The 22,289-nt window shown below is 33.9% G+C and overlaps 3 protein-coding genes across 4 annotated transcripts; 1 reads left to right on the top strand and 2 right to left on the bottom strand.

The window, feature by feature from the left end:
• Nucleotides 1-9,207: 9,207 nt before the first annotated feature.
• On the bottom strand, nt 9,208-14,313 carry LOC115996832 (vacuolar cation/proton exchanger 2-like). 2 transcript variants are annotated; one of them, XM_031236255.1, is made up of 12 exons: nt 13,990-14,313; nt 13,229-13,559; nt 13,045-13,112; nt 12,570-12,598; nt 12,239-12,435; nt 11,933-12,145; nt 11,494-11,628; nt 10,894-11,010; nt 10,758-10,811; nt 10,371-10,487; nt 10,098-10,191; nt 9,208-9,774 (listed from the first exon to the last, which is right to left on the bottom strand). In XM_031236255.1, exons 2-12 carry the CDS (start codon nt 13,499-13,501, stop codon nt 9,764-9,766), a joined length of 1,308 nt encoding a protein of 435 aa, XP_031092115.1. In that variant the 5' UTR covers nt 13,502-13,559; nt 13,990-14,313; the 3' UTR covers nt 9,208-9,763. The 2 variants fall into 2 exon arrangements, with proteins under 2 accessions (XP_031092115.1, XP_031092114.1); XM_031236254.1 differs by having other exon boundaries at nt 13,229-13,562; nt 13,990-14,312.
• Nucleotides 14,314-16,550: 2,237 nt separating this feature from the next.
• LOC115997025 (mitogen-activated protein kinase kinase 4-like) lies at nt 16,551-17,117 on the bottom strand. Its single transcript, XM_031236473.1, has one exon. The coding sequence runs from the start codon at nt 17,115-17,117 to the stop codon at nt 16,551-16,553; it is 567 nt and encodes a 188-aa protein (XP_031092333.1).
• A 2,570-nt stretch (nt 17,118-19,687) lies between these two features.
• On the top strand, nt 19,688-22,009 carry LOC115996468 ((R)-mandelonitrile lyase-like). Its single transcript, XM_031235692.1, has 3 exons — nt 19,688-19,799; nt 19,907-21,422; nt 21,838-22,009. The coding sequence occupies exons 1-3, from the start codon at nt 19,709-19,711 to the stop codon at nt 21,884-21,886; spliced, it is 1,656 nt and encodes a 551-aa protein (XP_031091552.1). The 5' UTR covers nt 19,688-19,708; the 3' UTR covers nt 21,887-22,009.
• Nucleotides 22,010-22,289: the final 280 nt, after the last annotated feature.

Genomic DNA, 22,289 nt, shown 5'->3' with positions numbered 1-22,289 from the left:
GCAAAAAAACTAAAATCTGATCTTATTTGTAGCATAAAATCGCCTTACCAACTATTGTAAGTGTGTAACAAATGGACTAGGTTGTGCCGATCCAAATGGATCGGGAATGGACAGGACTTCAAGCTAATCCGTCTATTTGAGATCTCTAACCCATTCTATCAAATTGAAAATAAAAATAAAAATAATAATAATAATAAAATAAAAAAGTGCATTGAAAGTAATCTAGGAGGTGGCCTAGGTGGAGCAGCCATTGGTGCCCACCTAGAAACTCAAGGTATGCAATTTTATTTCTTCTTCTTTACCGTCCTTTGTTAGTTAGTGTCACAGAAGTGTGCTTTACCAAAAAATTACGATTGTAAATTTTCTCATAAATTAAAGTATTTTTACATTTCAAAAACATTTTCTTTCAAGGAAACGATTAGAGCATCCCCACCAATGGTTATTGGTGGGGATAATGTCAGTGCAATGCCGACATGGCATGGGAGAGAAATCAAAAATAAGAAGAGAGAGAATGGGTGGGTTGCTTCTGCAAAATGGGGTGCATGGAACAGTAAATTTGCATACATGGGAAAATGGAGCAACTCTGCTGTGCGCGTCAGGCGCGCCTGACAGAACACAAATTTTAATTTTTTTTTTAATTTCAATTTTGTTTTGTTTTTTTTTTATTCATCCCTCCTTATTTTCTCTTTTCTAATCATACTTATAAAAACTCCTCAATTACCGCAAAATATCCCAACTGATAAGAATGCTCTTACACATTTTGTATATTTTAGGAGTCAATATTTGGTTACTTCCCACCCAAAACTAAGATTAACTTTTGCAAGTCTTGTGGAGACACAACATACTTGTATTATACGTAAATAACAATGGAGACCTAGGAAAAGTAGAAAGGGAATGTTGAATCAAGGAATTCTTTCCCCTTGAAACACATTCATATATGCCTATTCATCCATTCATTGAACCCTTAGCTGTATGCCCAATTTTTAACTTTACTTATCCCAATACTACAAATTTTTAGAGATATGCAACGGGGAACGAAATAAAATATTTTATTTAAAATTATTCTTCATAAAAATTAATCATGAAGTCTTACACCTTATCAACTTTATAAATTTGTTCATTTTAAAGTTTTATATATATGACCCTAATGCACACTATTAAAAAAACATTAAAATTCTAACTACCTAAAAAAAAATCGGAAAACAAGAGTTTTGATTTAAAATGTAAATTTTGACTACTTTTGAGATCCACAATATTACTCTCTTCTTCTTTATTACTTTTTCGAAGAGTAGTGGTGACGGTATTAAATAAATATTTTATTGATTAATAATAAGATCAACCAATTTATGAGTAATCTATGAAAATAATTAAATAAATAAAGAGTTTTAATAGGGACAATAATATTTTTCTTATAGAATATTTCATATATATATATATATAAATAAATAAATATATATATATATGCGCTAATGTTTCAGTGAGACCACTTCTTCCCGTGATGAGTCCATAAGACCCTTCATGAATGTACACAAACTACTCTATGGTAGATTATATTGTGTGCATTCATATTGGGCAAATTATACACCATCTAGTTTGTGACTTTTTATACATTCATGAAGGACTCACGGGAAGAAGTGGTCTCATTTAATCATTACTATATATAGGGGGGGGGGGGACTATAATTAATTATATTGTCTTTGAATACTATGCAAATCACTCAAAGTTTGTGAATATCATCACCCTTATGCAACATACATATTGAGATTTTTGTTGACTCTGCAAGATTCTTGTCCTACTTATAAATTAATTAAGCACGCAACTATATATATATATATATGTTACATGTCTTGGTATAATGATATATATTATTGGTTTTACGTGGAATAACAAACTCAACATGAACCAAAAAATAAAATATAATAAATTGGTAGAAAATAAAATATATACAATTTTTTTTACATGGAAACTACAATGTGATGATCATGATTTTTTTTTTAATAAATGATGTTAAGCCAAATTTATTATATTTAAGTGAACTTTGTATTTATACATTTTGTAGAGAGCTAATGAGATCGGAATATTTTCATAAGATTTTGGAAAAGTGTAGAAAGGATGATTTTTTTTTTTTGAGTCTTATTGACTATATTACAATGCAGTATCTGTTCATAACTAATTTCTCAACCAAATGAAAAACAAAGAGCGAATATCGCCTCCACTGATGCGAGGAACCACCCCCTCCATCTGGGGTGCAACCGGATGCCACTTGACCATAAGGTCTTTAGCCTCTTCATCTTTAACCATGGAACCTTTTTATAACAAGAGAGAAGTGGTGTATATTGTAATAGAGTTGTGGTTGGTGGGACGACGTGATTGGTGGGATGACATGTTGGTATCCCTTAATTGTAGAATAATAACCATAATTATACTTTAATTTAATGGTTACTTTGATTGGACTAGGTGGGCTAATTTTTCTTCCGAGTTATTATTGTCATCCGGCGTATGTCGATCATCCGTTATAGAGTATCAAACACAATCAAGCTAAGATTAGTTAAAATTATATTACTTTGATCAATTCATTTTGAATAAGAATTTGATTATAATATTTATGATATGAGATCAAAGATTCTTACATTTTACCGACTTAATAAAATGTTGATGAGGTAATTGAGATTAAATTAAAGCAATGAATTGAAGGTAGAAGATCTGGGAAATCTTTGAACAAGCTAATTAAGGATGAAGTGAAAATACTGAAAATTTGAGCATGTGGGGTGTAAAAATCCCAAATGTCACGTTTTTGTCTGGTCCTTCCCCTCCATCAGACAACCTCAATCTTCATAGATTCTCTCACTTCCATCTCTGTCTTTCTCTCTCTTTCAAGTTTCAACCACGTATACTTGTTCTGCTTAACTTACTCCTCTCCACCAATAAGCTAAGTATCTCAATCTCCTTTATTTTTAGTGTTTTAATTTGAGAAAGGAATATACAACTGTAATATGATGATCTTAATTAAATGCTAATCATCGTATATAATTATATTGTGTCTTCTAATTGCACAACTAACTAACGAATCTTATCTCTTAAACCTTATTTTAATCGATGGGGTTTGATGCATGACTCAATCAAGTGTAGAAAAGCCGTTATTAATGTATAATACCTTCCAGCACAGATGATGATGATGAAGAATTTGAAGATACCTAATTAACGTGAGACTGCATGCAAGATCGAGTCCAATGTGAAGAAGGGATAGGATCATGCTGTGATACGAGAGAGAGAAGTGAGAGTGAACCCACGCCAAGTCTTCATATTCTTATCCAAATATATCTTTTAACTATTTGCCCACAAAGGTGGAAATTTCCTCCCCCAAGGGTCTGGTATTCACATCTCGATTTGACAAAATATTGGAAGGTTAAATCACGATAACTTAGCGGCCTCTTAGGTGAGACGATCAGTGTATGGTGCGGCCACAAGAATTTCACCATATTGTGTACATGTAACTCCATACTGCAACTGTCAAGCCTCAATCATGTGTCACTGTTCACAATAAAAAATAAATTAGAAATAAATTTCACTTTTCAGAATTTTAATACTCAAATATTCTATCTGATCTTTACTTGTAGAGTCCATCTGTTCTAGTTGGTCGTATGGAAAGCCATCTCATGATCAATTTCAAATGTATAATACTTTTTTACAAAATGTAACTCTTCCATATCATTTTTTATTAACAAGATTTGACTCAAATTATGTAAGATTTAACTTAGTATATAAAATTATTTGGATAGAACTATTTTGTCATATCCTTAATTATTTAATTTGGACTATTTGAATTGGGTGGCAACTACGCATCCACTTCTTCATATATATGATTTGGGATTAATACCAAACCTTTACATTCTACAGCAATTTTTGCTTATTTCTTTACTTGGAGATTTTTTTTTTCTTGCAATGTTTAATAATAAAATTTATCATTTTATTTGCATTAAAAGATATTAACTTCTTTATTTGTTGATTTTATACTCTTGAAATGCTACTTTTCAAAAGTATACCAATAATGCAATATCAATGTATATATGAAAAATTTTATTCTACAATTTCTTTTAAGAATACATATAGTCTTATTAGTGCTTCAAAGATAAATGTCATAAAGTAATAAAGTTTTCAAAAAATAATAATAATAATAATAAAATTTATTATTAAGCATTATAACAGAGTCAATAGTATTCAAAAAAATATATATAATTGTAACAAAGTATAAACGATTAATTTTTTTTATTATTATTATCATCATTAAACTTTTACTAAACCTTTAAATTATACTCTGTATTATATTATAACTTCAACAATCTACAGCTTATCTTTTGACAATTAAAAATCACACTCGTCAACAAAACGAAAATCAAAATGTGTGAAGTCCAAGTAGATGATCAATTAAAGCTATATATATATATATATATATATATATATATAGTTCCTTTCGAACTCTCTTTTAGTATTTGAGTCTGCATATAGGGCTTTCTTAGTATATTTTACTCTTTATTTTTTATAATTTATAAATTATTATACAGAAATAAGGTTTACTCAATTCACACTTTGAGATAACACTAGTAGATTCTCTTGTCATAAAAAAAAAGTATATGGGTTAATTAATTATTTATGTTGAAATTAGGGGTTGATTAAAGAAACAAAAGAAATTGGAAGAGGAAGGAGGCAAGAAAATGTTGGGGAAGAAACCCAATACTGCCGACACCTTCCCCAATCCATTTGCTTTGCCTTGTCCACATTAAGCAAACCTCCTCTTTTCATGCTCTGATCTCTTAAATAATTATATCATTTTTAATTATTTAATTTGGCACAATAATTTCTTGTTTAATAATTTTTTGATAAAAAATTTTCACTATGTTCTATTTTATTTGTTCTCTTTATTATTACTAGTAAAATCAACTCATCTTTTTTTTTTTTTTTTTTTTTGTTTATATGCTCTTCAACATGCATGTTTTATAATTACAAATTTTATTTTTTATACATTTAATACTACATTTGATTTAATTTTCAAATACACAAATTTATATATTAATTCTAAACTAAACATTGCAAAAAAAAAAAAAAAAAAAACTTGAATTGTAAATAATTTGAGTCAAACCTCGGTAACTGCATTCGACACAGAAATTAAAATAGGACAAATGAAGTAATTAAGAAGTAAATAAATTTTTCAATAACTTATAATTCATGGTAAGAAATATTAAGAAAACAACAACACAAGAAACGTAGCCAAACAATTCTAACACGTATTATCTCTTTCAGAAGGGGATGGACACCTTTTGGTGGGACACTTGATCAAGAACATGGAGACCAAGTTGTGTGGAAACATGTGTTACCATTCGATCTGTACAATAATTAGCTTCGTTTTGAATATGACTAATGTGCAATGGAATTCCCTATCCTTAAAACTATATTCACGACATGTTTATTGGTGTGTATATATATATATATATATATATATATCACAAAAACACTTATATTACGTCATTTACTTCATACAATTCACTATTTTTAAATGTTCCACCCTCAATGTACTTCTATTTTTAATTTTTCAAATGTATAAATAAATGTATTGTGATTTCTATTTTCTTTTATCCAAAATTTCATTCTTTTTTTTTTTTTAAATTAATAAAGACACTCCTAAGTTGTCAAAATTACCATATATCATTCTTAATATATATAGCACAACCCTTCAAGGGTCCATAAGACCAAAACCCTCTTTCTTGGCAGCTAAACAACTGTGAGATCAACATATTTCACATCTCCATGCAAATCTCTCTCGTTTATCTAAGCTGGCCATGTTCATTGTCTCAATCCACCCCCTACCCTCCCCACCCACCCCACCCCCACCCCTAAATTAATGGTATAAATACACAGTCCACTCTATCCTTTTCCTCTCATCAGGGTCTAGCTCCAAATTGTGGGCTTTTTTCCCCTTCAATTTTCTACCTTTCTACATACCTACCTAATAAGCTACTTCTTTTTCTCATCTACTCATCACTACCCTTATTAACCATCTTTCTGTGCTCCTTCAAGCTGCAACTATGGCAATTAAGCAACAAGCCTGCAAGAATGGGTCAATCAAGATGAAGAAAAACAATAATGGGTTTTCAAGAAAGTGTGCTTCTTTGATCAAAGAACAGCGAGCCAGGGTTTATATCCTCTGCAGATGTGCCACCATGCTTCTCTGCTGGTCTATCAATGAAGATGATGATTAGTATGCATATATATATATGCATACAACCACCACTATACATATACAATACCCTACCCCCCATCATCCTCCTTCCTCCTCCTATATTTTCGGGTTTTTGACTGAAATATGATAGTTTTGATGGGGTGAACAAAAATAGGACGGTTTTAAAAACTGGACAAACTTAGGAGAAAACTCTAATGAGACTTGCGTTTTTTACCAGAAACGTAACTCTCATTGGAGTTTTTCCTAGATTTGTACAGTTTTTAAAACTTTTCGATTTCTGTCCACCCCGATTAAAATTATCCCATTTCAGTCAAAAACCCTATATTTTCGATCTTCCAGCTTTATAGCCCTGACAAAAATATGCAGATTCATGCTATATATGTTATCATCTGGTTTCATTTCCGATCCTTTTCCTGGATCTTTACCAGCAATACCATATTTCCTCCTTTTTTTTGGGTGTCATTCTCCTTTTTTGCCTAAACATTAGGTTTTTTGGACACTCACAAGAGATGAGAGGAAAAACTAAACCTATATGGTTAAGGATGTCTGCTAGCTTAGCTGAGCTGATTGAGGCTACTTCACAACATCATCAATATAATAGATCCGAGAAGGAAACTCAGTTGAGCATCATGAACATCTGCAGTATAGTACTCAAATGGCTATTTATCACAAGGGCTAGCTTGATCTTATTCTCCACCAAAATATGTGTATCTTTTGTCTCCTTTATTGTTGTTCCAATTACAAAAAAGAAAGTAAAATGATGTTGTATAAGTGTAATAAACTTTCTTTTAATAATACCTCAGTTTTTCTTAAGCAACTTTTTTGAACCCAAGTTTTCGATTTTGTCGAATTATATTCTAGACTCTATGAACCTGCATCAGACTCATGAAGAGAAAAACCGAACCAATATAATTTCAAGACTCAACACCAAACTGCATGTTTCTGTGTACAAAAATCTCAATTTTTCTTAAGCAATTTTTGTATAACTCAGGTTTCCGATTTCACCGGATTAGATCCTAACTCCATAAATCTGTCTCAGGCTCACAATGAAGTAAATTGAAACTCATCACAATTGTTATATTGTGGACTAGGGTCCACCATACGCATAGTGGTTCATATTATGTACTTACAGAATTGTAATTAATATATTATGTACATTCAATTTATTTACAAGTAGTATATATATAATTTGTTAATTGAAAAAAAAATACATATTATGCTACCTACAAGTACATAATTAATACAAGATGAAATATGATCCATGTTATAATTTATTATGGACTCACACCTAACTATACAGTTATTTTCTTAAGTAAAATTATTTTGTTTCTAATATAAAAGTTGAAGTCGCTGGATTTTATATTAATAACAACAGTTGTGTCGGTTTAGTGAATATTTGAGGATCTCTCCTCGGAGTATTAAAATAATAATAATAATAATAATAATAACGAACTAATGATGCTAAAGAATCAATAGATACGAAGAAGTGAATTATATTAGAGGTGGGATAATTGTGTCTTCGGATGTCAAGACCGGCTGTGTCAGCACTGCCTTATCATCGGACCTTATGTCTTTAGTTTTGTCTCAGGATTACTCATACTCAATCCCCACTACTACTGCTGCACCCCTATATGATAATAATAATAATAGTTTATATATGTTAAATTCCATATAATTAATGCATATTTATTATTATTATTATTATTATTATTATTATTATTTTGAAAATCACATATTTATTATTTATTCTTGCTTGTATTAAACTATTTTCAATTAGAAGTGATAAGGAATATTCTCCGACCTCTCTGTATGCATGTACTGCGCACCTGATCGGTTTCTGGACGTACTGTCGAGGGGAGAGGTTCCCAACTGTTTACTAACCCGGCCTGGTATATAGGATCGAGCAGCCGACCAGTCAATAGTGGTGTTGACTGTTTATTCGTTCGCCCCGACCATATTAGGACGGGACGAACCACCCGAACTTCACTACTTAGAACCTTAAGCTTTTATTCCTTTAGTCAAACCCGATTGTAGCAGTAACGAGGGCGTCAGAAATCTCGACACACGTGGACAAATCGATGAAGCCTCCGGCCTTCCCTTGTGCATGAGCTCCACGTGTTGCACATGCCGGTCGGGCATGTGTTCTCTTTTACTTCCTATAAATACCGCATTAAATGCACGAAGGAGAGACTTTTGGCATTTTCCATACTTCTATATTTAGCTCAGGATCCTTTGACTCACTGTGGCTATTAGTCAAACACGTGAACTTATATCAATCATTGGAAGACCTCATCAAGATCCATGTACAAAAGCTCTAATCTATTTTTTATACGTGTTTGTGGGAACAACCGTATTTACCATAACAGGAAGTCAAAATAAAGAGCGCACATTAATTAAATTACATGATTCACAACACAGTATTATAATTGCAATCACATATAAACAGGAAAACAACTATCGAGTATAACTTAGTGGTAGTGGTGTAAAGATAAGAGTGAGATAAATCTCAATAATGTTGGTCGTAGAGTTAGATCTTTTAGCCTGTGGACATTAATGTAGCAAACTTTATTTTAGTCTATAGTTATTTATTGCCTATAAAAATAACTATAGTTATTTATTGTCTAAGAAATATAAAAATTATTGATATGTTCAAACCATTAAAAGAAATTACTTGATAAATGAGAAGTGACACACCCACAGAATATGGAAGACCTGTAATGATCTACCTCCCTGTAAACTGTTGTCTCATCTTAGATGGAATATTCACAGCATGACAACTTTACCCCAACCTGGCTTAGGTTATCATATTCACAACCTTCCTAGATCCAATGTAGCAAACTTCTGTAAAATCACATGATGTCTGTCATGTCCACCATTACATAAAAATAATAATAAATATACTATCAGTTTAAACGTTTAATTAAGACAAAAAGCATTCATTTAGCACAAGTCGACAACTCAATGGAATGGGATTTGGGAAATATAGATATAGATTAAACTAATTTATCACGAAACAATGGAAACCTTAGCTTGTTTGCAGATTCATACATAAAGAATCTTCATGTAGCCTTTAGAAAGAATATTCGTATACAATACAAAACCACATAAGAGTGAACAGCAAATGATATGAACAATGTGCAAGGATTATGCAACGTCTTAGTATGAAATAATGGGGAAAAAAGTTACAGTTTCAAGGTCTGGCAGGGTAAAAAGTCGGCACTTCTTGCAATAGCACAGCACCAGTGAACAGCCCACTCGCCAGGCCAGGCCAGGCCAATGTCCTTTGTATATGCTTCCTACTTTTGTCCTTAGAAGACCACAAGTCGAGCTTTGTCACATTGACGGGGGAATATGAACTGCTAAATTGTCTAAACAAAAAGGATACGTGGAAAAATACGTGTAGAGTCGATAGCATTTATGTCCAGAGCTTTACAGCTTCAATGATCGCCTATACGCTATTACCCATTTCTGCACAGTAACGGAGCATTCACTTCTCAATCGGACTATTGACAGTACAGCGAAGTATCATTAGAGTTTATCTGCAAACAAGGGACATTTTCCAAATTTAGAGCTAGCTGATGACAGGGAATCCAGATAGTAGCTATGGAACAATCAAAATGTTAATCTATGCCCAGTTGAGTATTGCCAATACAAGGCGAGTTGGATTTAAAGAGTCTAAAGTGATAATTAGATGTTGTGAGGAAGAGATAATGCCAATAACTATAGTACTAAACTGGTCACTACCAAATGAGGAAGTACAATAACGTAGAAAATTAAAAAAATAACTATGCAAATTATCAAATGACAGAAGAAGAATGAAGGTTCATGGATGTTATCATGTAAATAGTTTAATGGGATTCACCAGTTGATTGATCATTATGTACAAAGAAGCTTGCAGCAACAATGAGATAGCATAGTATAAGCATGAGCCCTTTAAAGTAGTTTGATGTCCCTTCCTGCATCAAATAAAGCAAAATATCATATATTCTGTTTCCTCATAGAAATTGGGGAAAATGTGCAAGCTATATGTAGAAATAGGAAGGAAAGGGGTGAAACTTGGTATAATTATATATCTAATGGGTATGCAAAATAATTACTAAGATAACTATCATTTTCGATTGAGAAAGAACCAAACCTGCAGCATAAATGCCACCACTAGAACTGTGATAAAAAGTGTCGCAGTCTCAAAAAGTTGGAAGTTCAAATCCATAGACTTTCCCATGATCCATCCAACAACTACACAAAATGGAATCTGCATTTTTCAAAGGGACAAGCTTAATCAGTTCACCCATATTAGATAAAATATTTCAGCTGAACCTTTAGTACTAGAATTCTAAAGACAATCCTAAGCTAGCTGAACCTAGCTTATTTTGGAGCTTATCTACTCCAAAAAGTACAATCTGGGCCAAACACTGAACATTAAGGGGGAAATGTCTGTTTTTCAAGAAGCTCTAATTGAGGCATTTTAAAAAAAGTATTCAGTTGGGCCAAACAAGTGCCAAAATGGAATATAAGGTCTTACCACAAACATTGATATCTGAGTGGACGATCCAATTGCAACTCCAAGTGAGATATCCTGCACAAAAAATGATATTCATTACTGACTTCAGCATAACAAAGTGGCAGTAAGGACAATATAGATTTTTTAAAGTTCTCACAAGCTTGTCTTTCATTGCAAACATGATTGCACTAGCATGCTCTGCAGCATTACCCACAATTGGAAGCAAGATGACACTTATAAAAGCCACAGGCATATTCAGCGAGACAGAAGCTCCCTGTAAATAGAGAAAAAGAACAATCATGTAAATGGTCAGGACAAGTTACAAGAGAAAACATCTGCAAATCAAATCTCCCTCTGAATAGACAGAGAATTATTCAACTAATCTCAACCAAAGAATCTGCTTGAACTAGAATGGCTTTAAGCTAATTGTCCTGAAAATTCTTAACTCAACCAATCAATATATAATTAGGTCATTAGAAAACATCTGGGAGGAGAAAAATCCAGGATACAAATAAGGGATCAAAGTGCCAGCGGCACATGATAGTACAATCCAACCACAAATGGCTACCAAAAATACCAGATGTGGAATTTTGTGTGTGTATCAGAAGAGTAATCGTTGTTTGAGTTATCCTGAAGCACACTAATTTTAAATTTGAAAATCCACAAGCAATAAGCAACATACAAAAAAGAAGAAAGAGGAGACATCTGACTCAATATCTTAGAGAAGTCCAAAACAGAAGTAAAAAGAATATTCTACCTCAATGGCATCAACAAGATAACCAGATAATACAGAAATCCATATAGTCAACATAGCAAGCCAACCAATAGCTTCCCAGTGTGTGATCTCAGGGGCTTCTTCTTCATTAGAATCTTCTGCATTATTTTCTCCTTCCTGGACATATGCCAATGCAATTAAACAAGGTGTCAAGAATATGCACAAAACATCTTCTGAAAGGTGACCATAGTTCTGGGTCTGAACTGCCAGTTCCAAGCCTGAACCAACAGTTCAGCACAGTTCTGGAAGCAGCACTGAACCTCTATAGTAATTATAAGCATATACATATATCCATATCTAAGGGCGGTAGAATAAGATTGAAGCATCAGCATATTGACAAATACCTTTGAAGGAACAATACCACGAATGTAACAGAAATAAGGAACAAAGACAACCTATAATGACTAGCACAAATATTCACCTCATCGATTGAACTGTATGGACTTCTCTCACTCTTGAGCTGAAAGAATAGATAGCTAGCATATGCAACTAGCATTATGCAACTGCTAAATCTGGAAAGGGCTAGCTCTGACTTCCCGAAGTGGACCTCTGTACGAGTGAAGTGAAGCACTGCAGGAAACAATAAGCCCATCACTGCCATCAACAATAACCCTGAATTGACAATAGCACTTGCCTGCAATATCTCATTGTGAATTAGTTGACCCAGAAGCATGTAAAAGACAAAAGAATTGACTCCAATTTATTAATTCATATGGATATCGCCTACCTTGTTGAAAACCTGGACTTTTTTGTGGTGAATAATCCCACCACAGAAGAAGGCACATCCAAGAACTAATAGCATATTCGATAAAATGGAACCCAGCAATGATTGTTTAACAACCCTTATCATATCATTCTTCAATGCATATATTGAAATTATCATTTCAGTTGCATTGCCAAAAGTAGCATTTAGAAGGCCACCAACTGCACATCAAAAGAAATATGTATGATGTATCTATGATGAGTTCCAGGAAAAGCAATTTTAGTTATATAAAAAAAAATGATTGAATTTCCCTGGCTAGATAATCAAAGTAGTGCCAGTACGTGAGAAACAATACCTGTTGCCCCTGTATAAAATGACAGCTGCCTGCAGCATTAAGGTAATGAAAAGGTAAGACATGTTTAGTTCATGGAAAATTTTCCATTTTTCTGGAAAAATAGAAAACAAAAATGAAAAAATAGAGTTCATGTTCAAGTTGAAACATTCTCCAACTGAACAAAAACTGGAAAAAAAGTTTCCAACTTTCTTAGCAACATCAGATAACAGCTTTGTGTTGTTTTCCAAATGGAAAAAGGCTGATGAACAATATACTGCCCACCTGCCTTTTGCTTTCTGCCTGTTCAGCTGTTTTTTACCCTTCCCAATTCTCCAACTTTGTTTTCCAATTAGAGAATGAAAATTGTGAAAAAAAAGTGGAAAAATGGAAAACACTTGCCATTACTAAGCAAGCCCTAAATGAGCACAGGGAAGAAACAAACAATAACAGAATAGAATTAAATTTTGAAGACAAAATGTTCTCCATATTAACTTACTCAGTAGCATATCCTAGGCGCTCAGCTAGTGGTATAATTCCCATTAAGCTGAAGAAAAAGACCCATGCCTACAGCATAAGAGAGAACCATAAATAGCAAGCTATGGATCACATTCGTGTGTGTTAATTATGTCGTAATGCTAATCAGAAGATGCTGAGTTGGAAGGGCCAAAAAGCAATCTTACATGTTTCCCAGTAACATGGTGCAGCAATATTGCTAGGGGGCCAAAGGGAAGCAACACATTGATCTTTGCTCTGATTAAAACAATGTAAATACTTCTGAGAAGACTGATCTGCCGCATCTTTCTCAATAATCTTGTAGAGAGAAAAGCTCTAGGTGATGCAATATGATTATGAGGTGCTTCATAATGCAAAGTCTCCATTTTACTTGTTCCATGAGATGAACTAAGGGGGACCTCATCAGATTCAAGATCAAAACTTTCTTCTCCAGATCCCATCTTTGATCTTTAAGACTTCCCGCATCAACAAACCATCCAATGCCCGTAAAGCACAGAACTTCTGTCGCAATACATTACATGATAAGCTTCAATCAGGAGGCAAAACAATGCCCTTTACCATAAATTTGCTTAACTTTTAGTTTACCCAATCTTGTCAGAGTCAGACCAACCAAAATGAATATATATAATCCAATCACGCCAATAAAATAACTGATTAGACGTTAGCAAAACAATCAAAAGTAAATATACAGCAAATAAAACCAAATCGGCATTAAACGCATTCGATAATTTCTACCTAACCAACGCGGGATAAATACTCTCAATGTACTACAGATTCCAGAGTGTTCCAATTAAAATGCTTAATCAGAACCGCGCAATCGATTCGACCACGAGTCAATGCGAGTGAACTCCAACCAAAACGAGCAGATCAAGTTTTTCCCAAAAATGAATCAAATAAGTCAAAACCCAGCAGGAAACTGAACATTTACCTAGCTAAAGAACAAATTCCCTGACCGCAACCGATTCTTCTTTATTCTTTTCAACTGATTTCAACTCCCGGAGCCGAGTATCAACGAAGTCAACGCCAAAAATCACGATTAAATAACTAAATATATGTATCCTAATTCCTATCTATGCATTCACGCACATACACTGAATGCAATGCTTAATATCTGTGCATAAATATGTATATGCAGAGAGAGAGAGAGGGAGTTGAAGCAAGACTTGTTTTGTTGTTGAAAGAGACGACTGGCATTAAGATGCCGGCGAGTCGGCAATGAAGACCAGAAGAGGGGGAAAATTTGAGGAGGAGGAAGCTTCGTGGAAGGTGCGATAGCGCCTAATTTGTATCTTGTACAATCTAATTAATCAACAAATTAAAGCGCTAAATAAATATAAAATGTCCTTCTGAAGAAAGTGACAGTGTGAATTGTGAAATCACCAACTCCCTGACAGTTTACTAGAAGCTGGATTTAATAACGTCCTCTTTATAAAATTTACGTATAATATATATTATAAGTAAATATCTATTTATTTTAAAATGGTAATAAATTTTACGTAATAAACATCCTTATTTCTACTATAAGTAATAAATAATTATCACAAATTCGACACATCTCACTCATTAAAAGATCTGTGAGATGTGTGACTCAATAATATATTATTATTATTTATTTATTTATTATTATTATATAGCATATTAAGAGAAAGAGAAAATGTTAAAATAAATTGGTATGTCGAGAAAATAGTGCAATTGGAATTTCTAATTTCACAACAAAATTATATTCAAACCTTTAAGATATATAATATTAAAGGAAAAACTACAATTGAATCATAATATTACTTTGTTAATGATGATTTGACTTACGTTTTTATATTTACATGGCTAAGAAACAATTTTTTATTTTCATTACAATATCTTAATAAATTATAATAAAATTCAATCAATGTAATGAGAATACAAAAATATGTCGTGTAATTATTTTTAGAGAAAATATCATTTTTAATTATTGACTATAATGCATGTATCAGTTTTGGTCCTTGACTATTAAAATTTTCAAAATAGGTGTATGACTATTTAACTTGTATCATATTTGGTCATTGACTATTAACATTTTTAAATTAGGTGCATAACTATTCAATTTGTATCACACTTGGTCCTGTCATTAAATTTTCCAGCCAAATTTTCGTCGAAGTCACTGGTGACCACTAGTTTCTTTAATTTTTATTATAAATATTATTTTAAGAATTTTTAAATTAAAAACTTAAAAATAAAATAAAATAAAAACGACGGTCACCCCACCCTCCTCCTCCGCCTCCGCTAGAGACGAAGGAGGATGGGATGGGGGAGAACGCTGGCCACCCCCCTTCTCCTTCGTCTCCGGCGAAGGAGGGTGATGGGGGGTGGCCAGCTTATTCCATTACTCCTAGGTGAATTTTTCGCTAATATAATTATACTTATTGAATATCAAAATATAAGTGTACCTCAATATATCGTATGGACGAAATATTCTTAATATATTATAACAAATCAATTATGTGCATCACATGAGTGAAAGTACTAGTAAATTATAACACTAATAACTACATAAATAAAAATTATAATGCACTATTATAATTATCATTATGTAGTGTAAAAACCAACAATTTTTTTTTTCAAATAATTTCTCACCAATTATCTTTATAACTTTGTATATTATATGTAACTTAAAAATCCTTTAATTATTATTTGCCAATATAAATAAAAATTTCTCAATACAAATATAAATATTACGGAGTACAATAATAATTAATCACTTTAATAAAACATAAACTATACAACTTGTTGTCGTCATCGGATGATCATGGGGTAGTCAATCGACGAACCAACACAACCGTAAAACAATCTAAAGAGAAAACAGGATGACAAATTAAATTGACAATATTATTGATAGAGAATAAAAAATTGAACCCCTTCCAATATGTCCCCGAGGGGTACAAGCTAGATTTACATGTTTAAAAAAAGGAAAGAAAAGAGTTAACAAATTTGGATTTAAGAAAGTTTCCTAAGCTATCATATTGTTTTCCTAATGCTTAAAAGATAAATCTCGCCAAATAAAAATTTTTAATCAACTCTTTAAATTGAAAAAAAAAAAAAAGAACTAAAAGAGTTGGCGTCCATGTGAGTTAATAGGTTGACGTGTCATAACATGACATTAACATGAAAACTAAAATTTTCACAGAGATTGATGTGTCATAACATGACATCAACAAGAGAATTAAATTTTTCACGGAGGTTGACTTGTCATAACATGACATTAACACGAGAACTAAAATTTTCACATTGAATTGAACAGTAACGTTCAAAATACACAAATTATACTATACTTGATTATTTAATATTGTAATTAGACATGGTAAACTAATTATATTGCACAAACTAAAAGGTAAGAATAGTCTACAAGTAATATATTAGAAGTTGATAAGTGTGTAATTATTCTTGGGAAGTGAAGTATGAAGAAGAAGTGGAGCTAGCAACTAGTGCGCCAATGCCAAGATCACATCAAAGATTTCAGATCAGAGGACACCGCGAAATGAAGGGGTGGCCCAACAGATCCCTAACGGTCAACCGTTTCTCAGGATCTATCTCCAAGCAACCGCCAATGAAATTTCTTAACTCGGGCGAAGTGGTGTCCGGCATCAGCATCACTGGAGACCTGGACTCCCACTCGGAAATGGCTTTGTTGACAGCGCGCAAGTTTCCTCTTAAGCGCTCACCTAATGGATACTCACCCACATATAACTCCCAGATGGTTAACCCGAGGCTCCATATATCCCCGGCATAAGCATGGGCCTTGGGCAGTAGGAGGTCCTGGATCCTCTCAGGGCTCATGTATTCCTCCGTTGCGGAGGAGAGTTTGCATGTTTCCACAGATTTGTAGTCCAGGATTTGGGAAGTCCCGAAATCCGCTATCTTCACCCGGCCTTGAGAGTTAAGTAGGAGATTGGCAGGCTTGATATCAAGATGAACAATGTTACGATTATGTAGGTAGTTAAGACCCGAAAGAATCTGTTTGGTCACGGCAGAGAGAGAGGCTTCATTCGGGAATTGTTTCAGTTCGAGGGAACCGAGGTCCATATACTCGAGAACCAGTTGGGTACGGGTATTACCTTCCTCATCATATTTATCATCGATCCTGTCGTAGCCAAAGAATTTGATGATGTTGGGGTGGTCGAGGTTTGGGAGTAACTGTATCTCGTTGCTGAAATGTTGTTGGACCACAGGTCCAAGCCCCAGGTTCCTGGATCTTTAAAGCATAGTTGTTGCCACTCGGCGGGTGGAAGGCCTTGTGCACAGTGGAAAGGACCGCAATGGCAATGCTGTCGGGGTAGGTCCACTTCAGTTCGGAGATGTTGATAGGATAATTAGGAGGAGGAGTGGGGAAAATCGCCGCCGCAGATGAGGAGTTGTCTGAGGTTGCCGGTGTTGGGATTGAAGAATCCATGGAAATTAAGGAATCAATTACCTGAGAGAGAGAGTATGAGTTGTTGGAAGAAGATAATAAGTATAAGAGATTGAAAAGCTAGAAGAATCGGAAGAGTGATCATAGGTCTATATATACACACATAGAAGCCTTTTCCCGCTCAGATTAGGAAAAAATAATTCTGTTTTAAAATTTATAATTGGTCTTTTTTTTAAGGATTAAATAATAATAATAATATACATCCTTTATCTCATTTCATTTTATCTAGAACAAAAAATGGAATTAACTTAAATTATAATAATGATTTTGACTTCAAATAATACTTCTTGTCTCATTTTTTACTTGTTTGATTTATTATTCCTTAGTCAAAACAATTCTTTCTAATTTACTTATTTTTTATTATTCTTAAATTTAAATTTATGTATTTTATTGTACTTTTAAATTGAATATATGTTCTACATATATAAATTTTATATACTAATACTAAACTTAATGTTATGAAAAATATAATTAAATTTAATAAAATTTTATTCAAACATTATTTACAAAACCAACCACATAAAATGAGATAGGGTATTTTCAAACAAAAAAAAATGAGACAGGGTGAGTAGTACTATATTAATTGTTAAGTAATAATTTTGTATGTTTATTATGCTCAAAATAATAACAATGATTTATGCTCAAAATAATTTTGTTGTTATTGTTTGTTGACCAACAAGTAAAGGGTTAAACAAGCAGGTTTGGCCCGACCCACCGTTGGCCCATTTATTTGTTGGACCATGTTGGCCACGTTCCAACCAAAAAAAAAAAAAACCAGAAAAGTTTGATTCAGTCTATAGTCTAAAAATAAAAATTACTCCGTATATATCAACTATTTAAATTAACAAATACTATTAAAAGAAAAATGAACAAATCAATAATCATTAAATTTTTTTTAATGACTAATAACAACAAATTTACATATTTTGCAACTACTATGTAGTAAGACTAATTTTCCAAATTGAAACGAATAAAATTTTACAATTCTAAAGTATTTTAATTTTTACCCTAAAAAAATTATTCTATCCGTCCTATTTTATGTGTCGAGTTCGGTTAACAAGGCTTGATTAAAGTTATTTACATTAATTCCATTTTTTGTCATAGATTTATAGGTAACAGTCAACTTTTAGTCATTTTTATTATGAACATCTACTTTTGGTCATAGTATTATTGTGGCATGATCATTTTTTGTCCTCCATCAACAAAATAGGTTAAATGTCGTTAAATACAAAAGCATTTCGGTCTTTAATTATAATTTTTTTTTTAAATACACATAACAAATTTAGCCGGTCAATCTACTTTGTATTAAACAGATCGAAATGTCTTTGTATTTAACGATATTTCAATGATTTTGTAGATGAATGATAAAAAATGGTCATGTCACAATAATACTATGACCAAATGAGGATTTTCTTATAAAAAAGGAGTAAAAGCGGACTACCACCTAAAAATCTATGACCAAAAATAGAATTAACTCATTTAATTTTTCATAATATTAAGTTTATAATTAATATAAAAAATTTATATATTTAGAAACTACCGTTAAACACAACAAATCAAATTTAAAATTTATAAGAAAATGCTAGATAAATAAGCAAAAAACAAAGAAATGGTTTAACCAAAAAATAATAAATATAACAGAGGGAATACTAAACTAGTTAGGCAATTAGATAGTTAAATAGTAAATACATAGTAATTTAATGTGCATAAAACTAGTTTCAAAGTTTCTAATGTGATAATCCATAGGTCATTACTCATTAGTAGAGTATATATGCATATTATATATTTTGAACAAAATGTACGCGCCAATCGGCTAAATCTAATCGACCCGATCAATAGGTCAAAAACTAAAATTAATCCTTGTTTATAGTATAAAACGAACTAGTCCTAATTCATCTATTGTAACAAATGAACCAAGTTCCTCACATTCTTAACAAAAATTGTATCCATGCATGATTTTTTTTCACATTCCTCGAAAGCATCTCAAGTAAGTGATTTTTTTGTTTTTTTTTTCGTTTTATTTGTAAAGACCAAAAATAGAAAAGAGTATAATCTCTCACTTAGCTTATGCGAAGATTTATAATTTATTTATACAAATGGACCAAATCCAACTGAATTTCCCGCCAAAAGATACTCCTGAGTTGTGCCATTACGCCCCCTTCCACAACTCTGAAAATCCTCCAATCTTCAATTCATTACTGTAACAATGGTGAAATTGGTTCTTCTTCTCCGATTAGAAGTCTTTTTGTTATTCACCCTCATTTCTCTGCCCAAATCACTTTCTCAACGGACACGGGGTAATTTAATTTAATTTAATTTAATTAATTACTTCTCCATATTCCTGTTCTTCTCGTTCTTGATTTTCTGCTAATTCTCCATCTTTTTTTTTTTTGATTTTTTACAGAATCGTTTTATCTGGATTTTGTGAGGGATGCAATAGAGATGCCGAGGGAGGACTACTACGATTACATCGTCGTCGGAGGCGGCACCGCCGGTTGTCCACTGGCGGCGACGTTATCGGAGAGATATAAAGTTCTGGTTCTTGAAAGGGGCGGCGTTCCATTTGGGGATCCGAATTTGATGACCCAAGAGGGGTTTCTCAACACCTTATCGGAATTCGACACCTTTGATTCCCCTGCTCAGCCTTTCATCTCCGAGGATGGAGTCCCCAACGCGCGCGGCCGCGTTCTCGGCGGTAGCAGCGCCATAAACGCCGGTTTCTACAGCAGGGCGGATGAGGAGTTTTATGGGAATTCCGGGATTAATTGGGATTTAGGGTTGGTGAATCAGTCGTATGAGTGGGTGGAGAGGGCTATCGTGTTTCGGCCGGAGCTTAAGAGCTGGCAATCGGCGGTGAGAGATGGGTTGTTGGAAGCGCGTGTGAATCCGTACAATGGGTTCTCGTTACACCACGTTCTTGGCACCAAGATCGGCGCGTCGACGTTTGATAACTCCGGGCGGCGACACAGTGCGGTGGATTTGCTGTTCTTTGCTAACGCGAGTAATATTCGCGTGGGGGTGTTTGCCACCGTGGAGAGGATTCTCCTGGCGTCCACTTTTTATTCTCCCGGGTCGAATCAATCGGCGATTGGGGTTATTTTCCGGGACAGATTAGGGCTTTTCCACCACGCTATGGTGAGGGAAAGCGGCGAGGTTCTCCTCTCCGCCGGCGCTCTCGGTAGCCCGCAGCTGCTTCTCCTCAGCGGCATCGGCCCGCGTCTCTACCTCTCTTCTCTCGGGATTCCGGTGGTTTATCATACCCCCAATGTCGGCCAGTTTCTTTACGATAACCCTAGGAACGGAATTTCCATTGTCCCTCCAATCCCTCTGGAGTATTCTCTCATACAGGTGGTGGGCATAACCGGCTCCGGCTCATACCTCGAAGCCGCCTCCAATTTCATCCCATTTGCTTCCCCTGTCAACTCCGTCTTCATCCGAGCTCCGGCGTCTCCGGTCTACCTCGCCGTCGCCACCCTCATGCAGAAAATCTCCGGCCCGGCGTCCACCGGTTCGCTCCGATTGGCCTCCCCCGACGTCAGGGTGAACCCTATCGTCCGGTTCAATTACTTCAGCGACGCCGGCGATTTGCAGAAGTGTATAAGCGGGGCCAGGATGATTGGGGAATTGCTGAAAACTCGGTCCATGGATGTTTTCAAGTTTGATCAGAGATTTGGCGAAAGGGATTTCAGGTACGTCGGGCCTGCATTGCCGGTAAACCAGTCGGATGACAATCTTATGGGGGAGTTTTGCCGTGAAACCGTTAGTACCATATGGCATTACCACGGCGGCTGCGTCGTCGGAAAAGTGGTTGATGGTGATTTCAGATTTACCGGAATTGATGGTCTCAGGGTTATCGACAGCTCCACTTTTAATACTTCTCCGGGAACCAACCCTCAAGCCACCGTTCTCATGCTTGGAAGGTAACCATAACTTGGTCTACATCATTCTCTAATTCATCATTTTCTTTAAAAAATTATAGTTGTAAACCAGTTTAGTTGGTGTGGATGGACGGGCACTCTCATTTTTTAAGAACGGGAATTAGTGGCTAACATTTTGTCCCTTAATTGGACCCATCTGGTGTGAAAGGGGATTAGTGGCTAGCATTTTGACACTTAATTGAACCGATCTGGTGCGAATAGGGATAGTGGTTAGCATTTTGCCCCTTAATTGGACCAATTCGGTTCAAACTGGGATTAGTAAGAGAATTTGTAGTTGTGGTTATGACAACTTTATTGCAATTGAAGTAATGAATCGTTTTAAATGTATCATATCTTATAGTTTTTTCGAATGTGTTTTTATTGGGTATTAGGGTTGATGTTTATTGAATGTGTGCAGGTATGCTGGTTTGAGGATTCTGGGGGAAAGACAACAGGCAGGAAAGTGATTTCTTTGTTTTGGTGTTATGAGATAGTGTACTTCACATATGGTGGTGTTATATGTATAAATGCTTGAATGGAACCTTTTTCACAAGTGGTTGCTAAATGAGATGGATTTCTATGTTTATATCTCTATTTTAGTATATTATGAATTATGGATGTATAGTTATTTATTGGTTCGAGTCTGTCAATCTAGTTTAGTTTAGTGTTTATTTTGGATTTAATTATTTGACTATTACTCATTTTTAATTATAGTCATTGACTTTTAAAACTACTAACAAGTTTAATCTTTAAATATTAAATAAATAGTTTTAAATGCAATCCCTTGCTTGTAAGATTTTCTGTATATGAATAGTTAAAAATGAAAGGTGAAATTAAAGTTATAATAAAATTAGGATTTTGTTTTTTTAT

This window comes from Ipomoea triloba, chromosome 11 (assembly GCF_003576645.1).
Source record: "Ipomoea triloba cultivar NCNSP0323 chromosome 11, ASM357664v1".
NCBI lineage: Eukaryota > Viridiplantae > Streptophyta > Magnoliopsida > Solanales > Convolvulaceae > Ipomoea > Ipomoea triloba.
The sequence above is the reverse complement of the archived record's forward strand: the minus strand, read 5'-3'. Positions and strand labels throughout refer to the sequence as shown.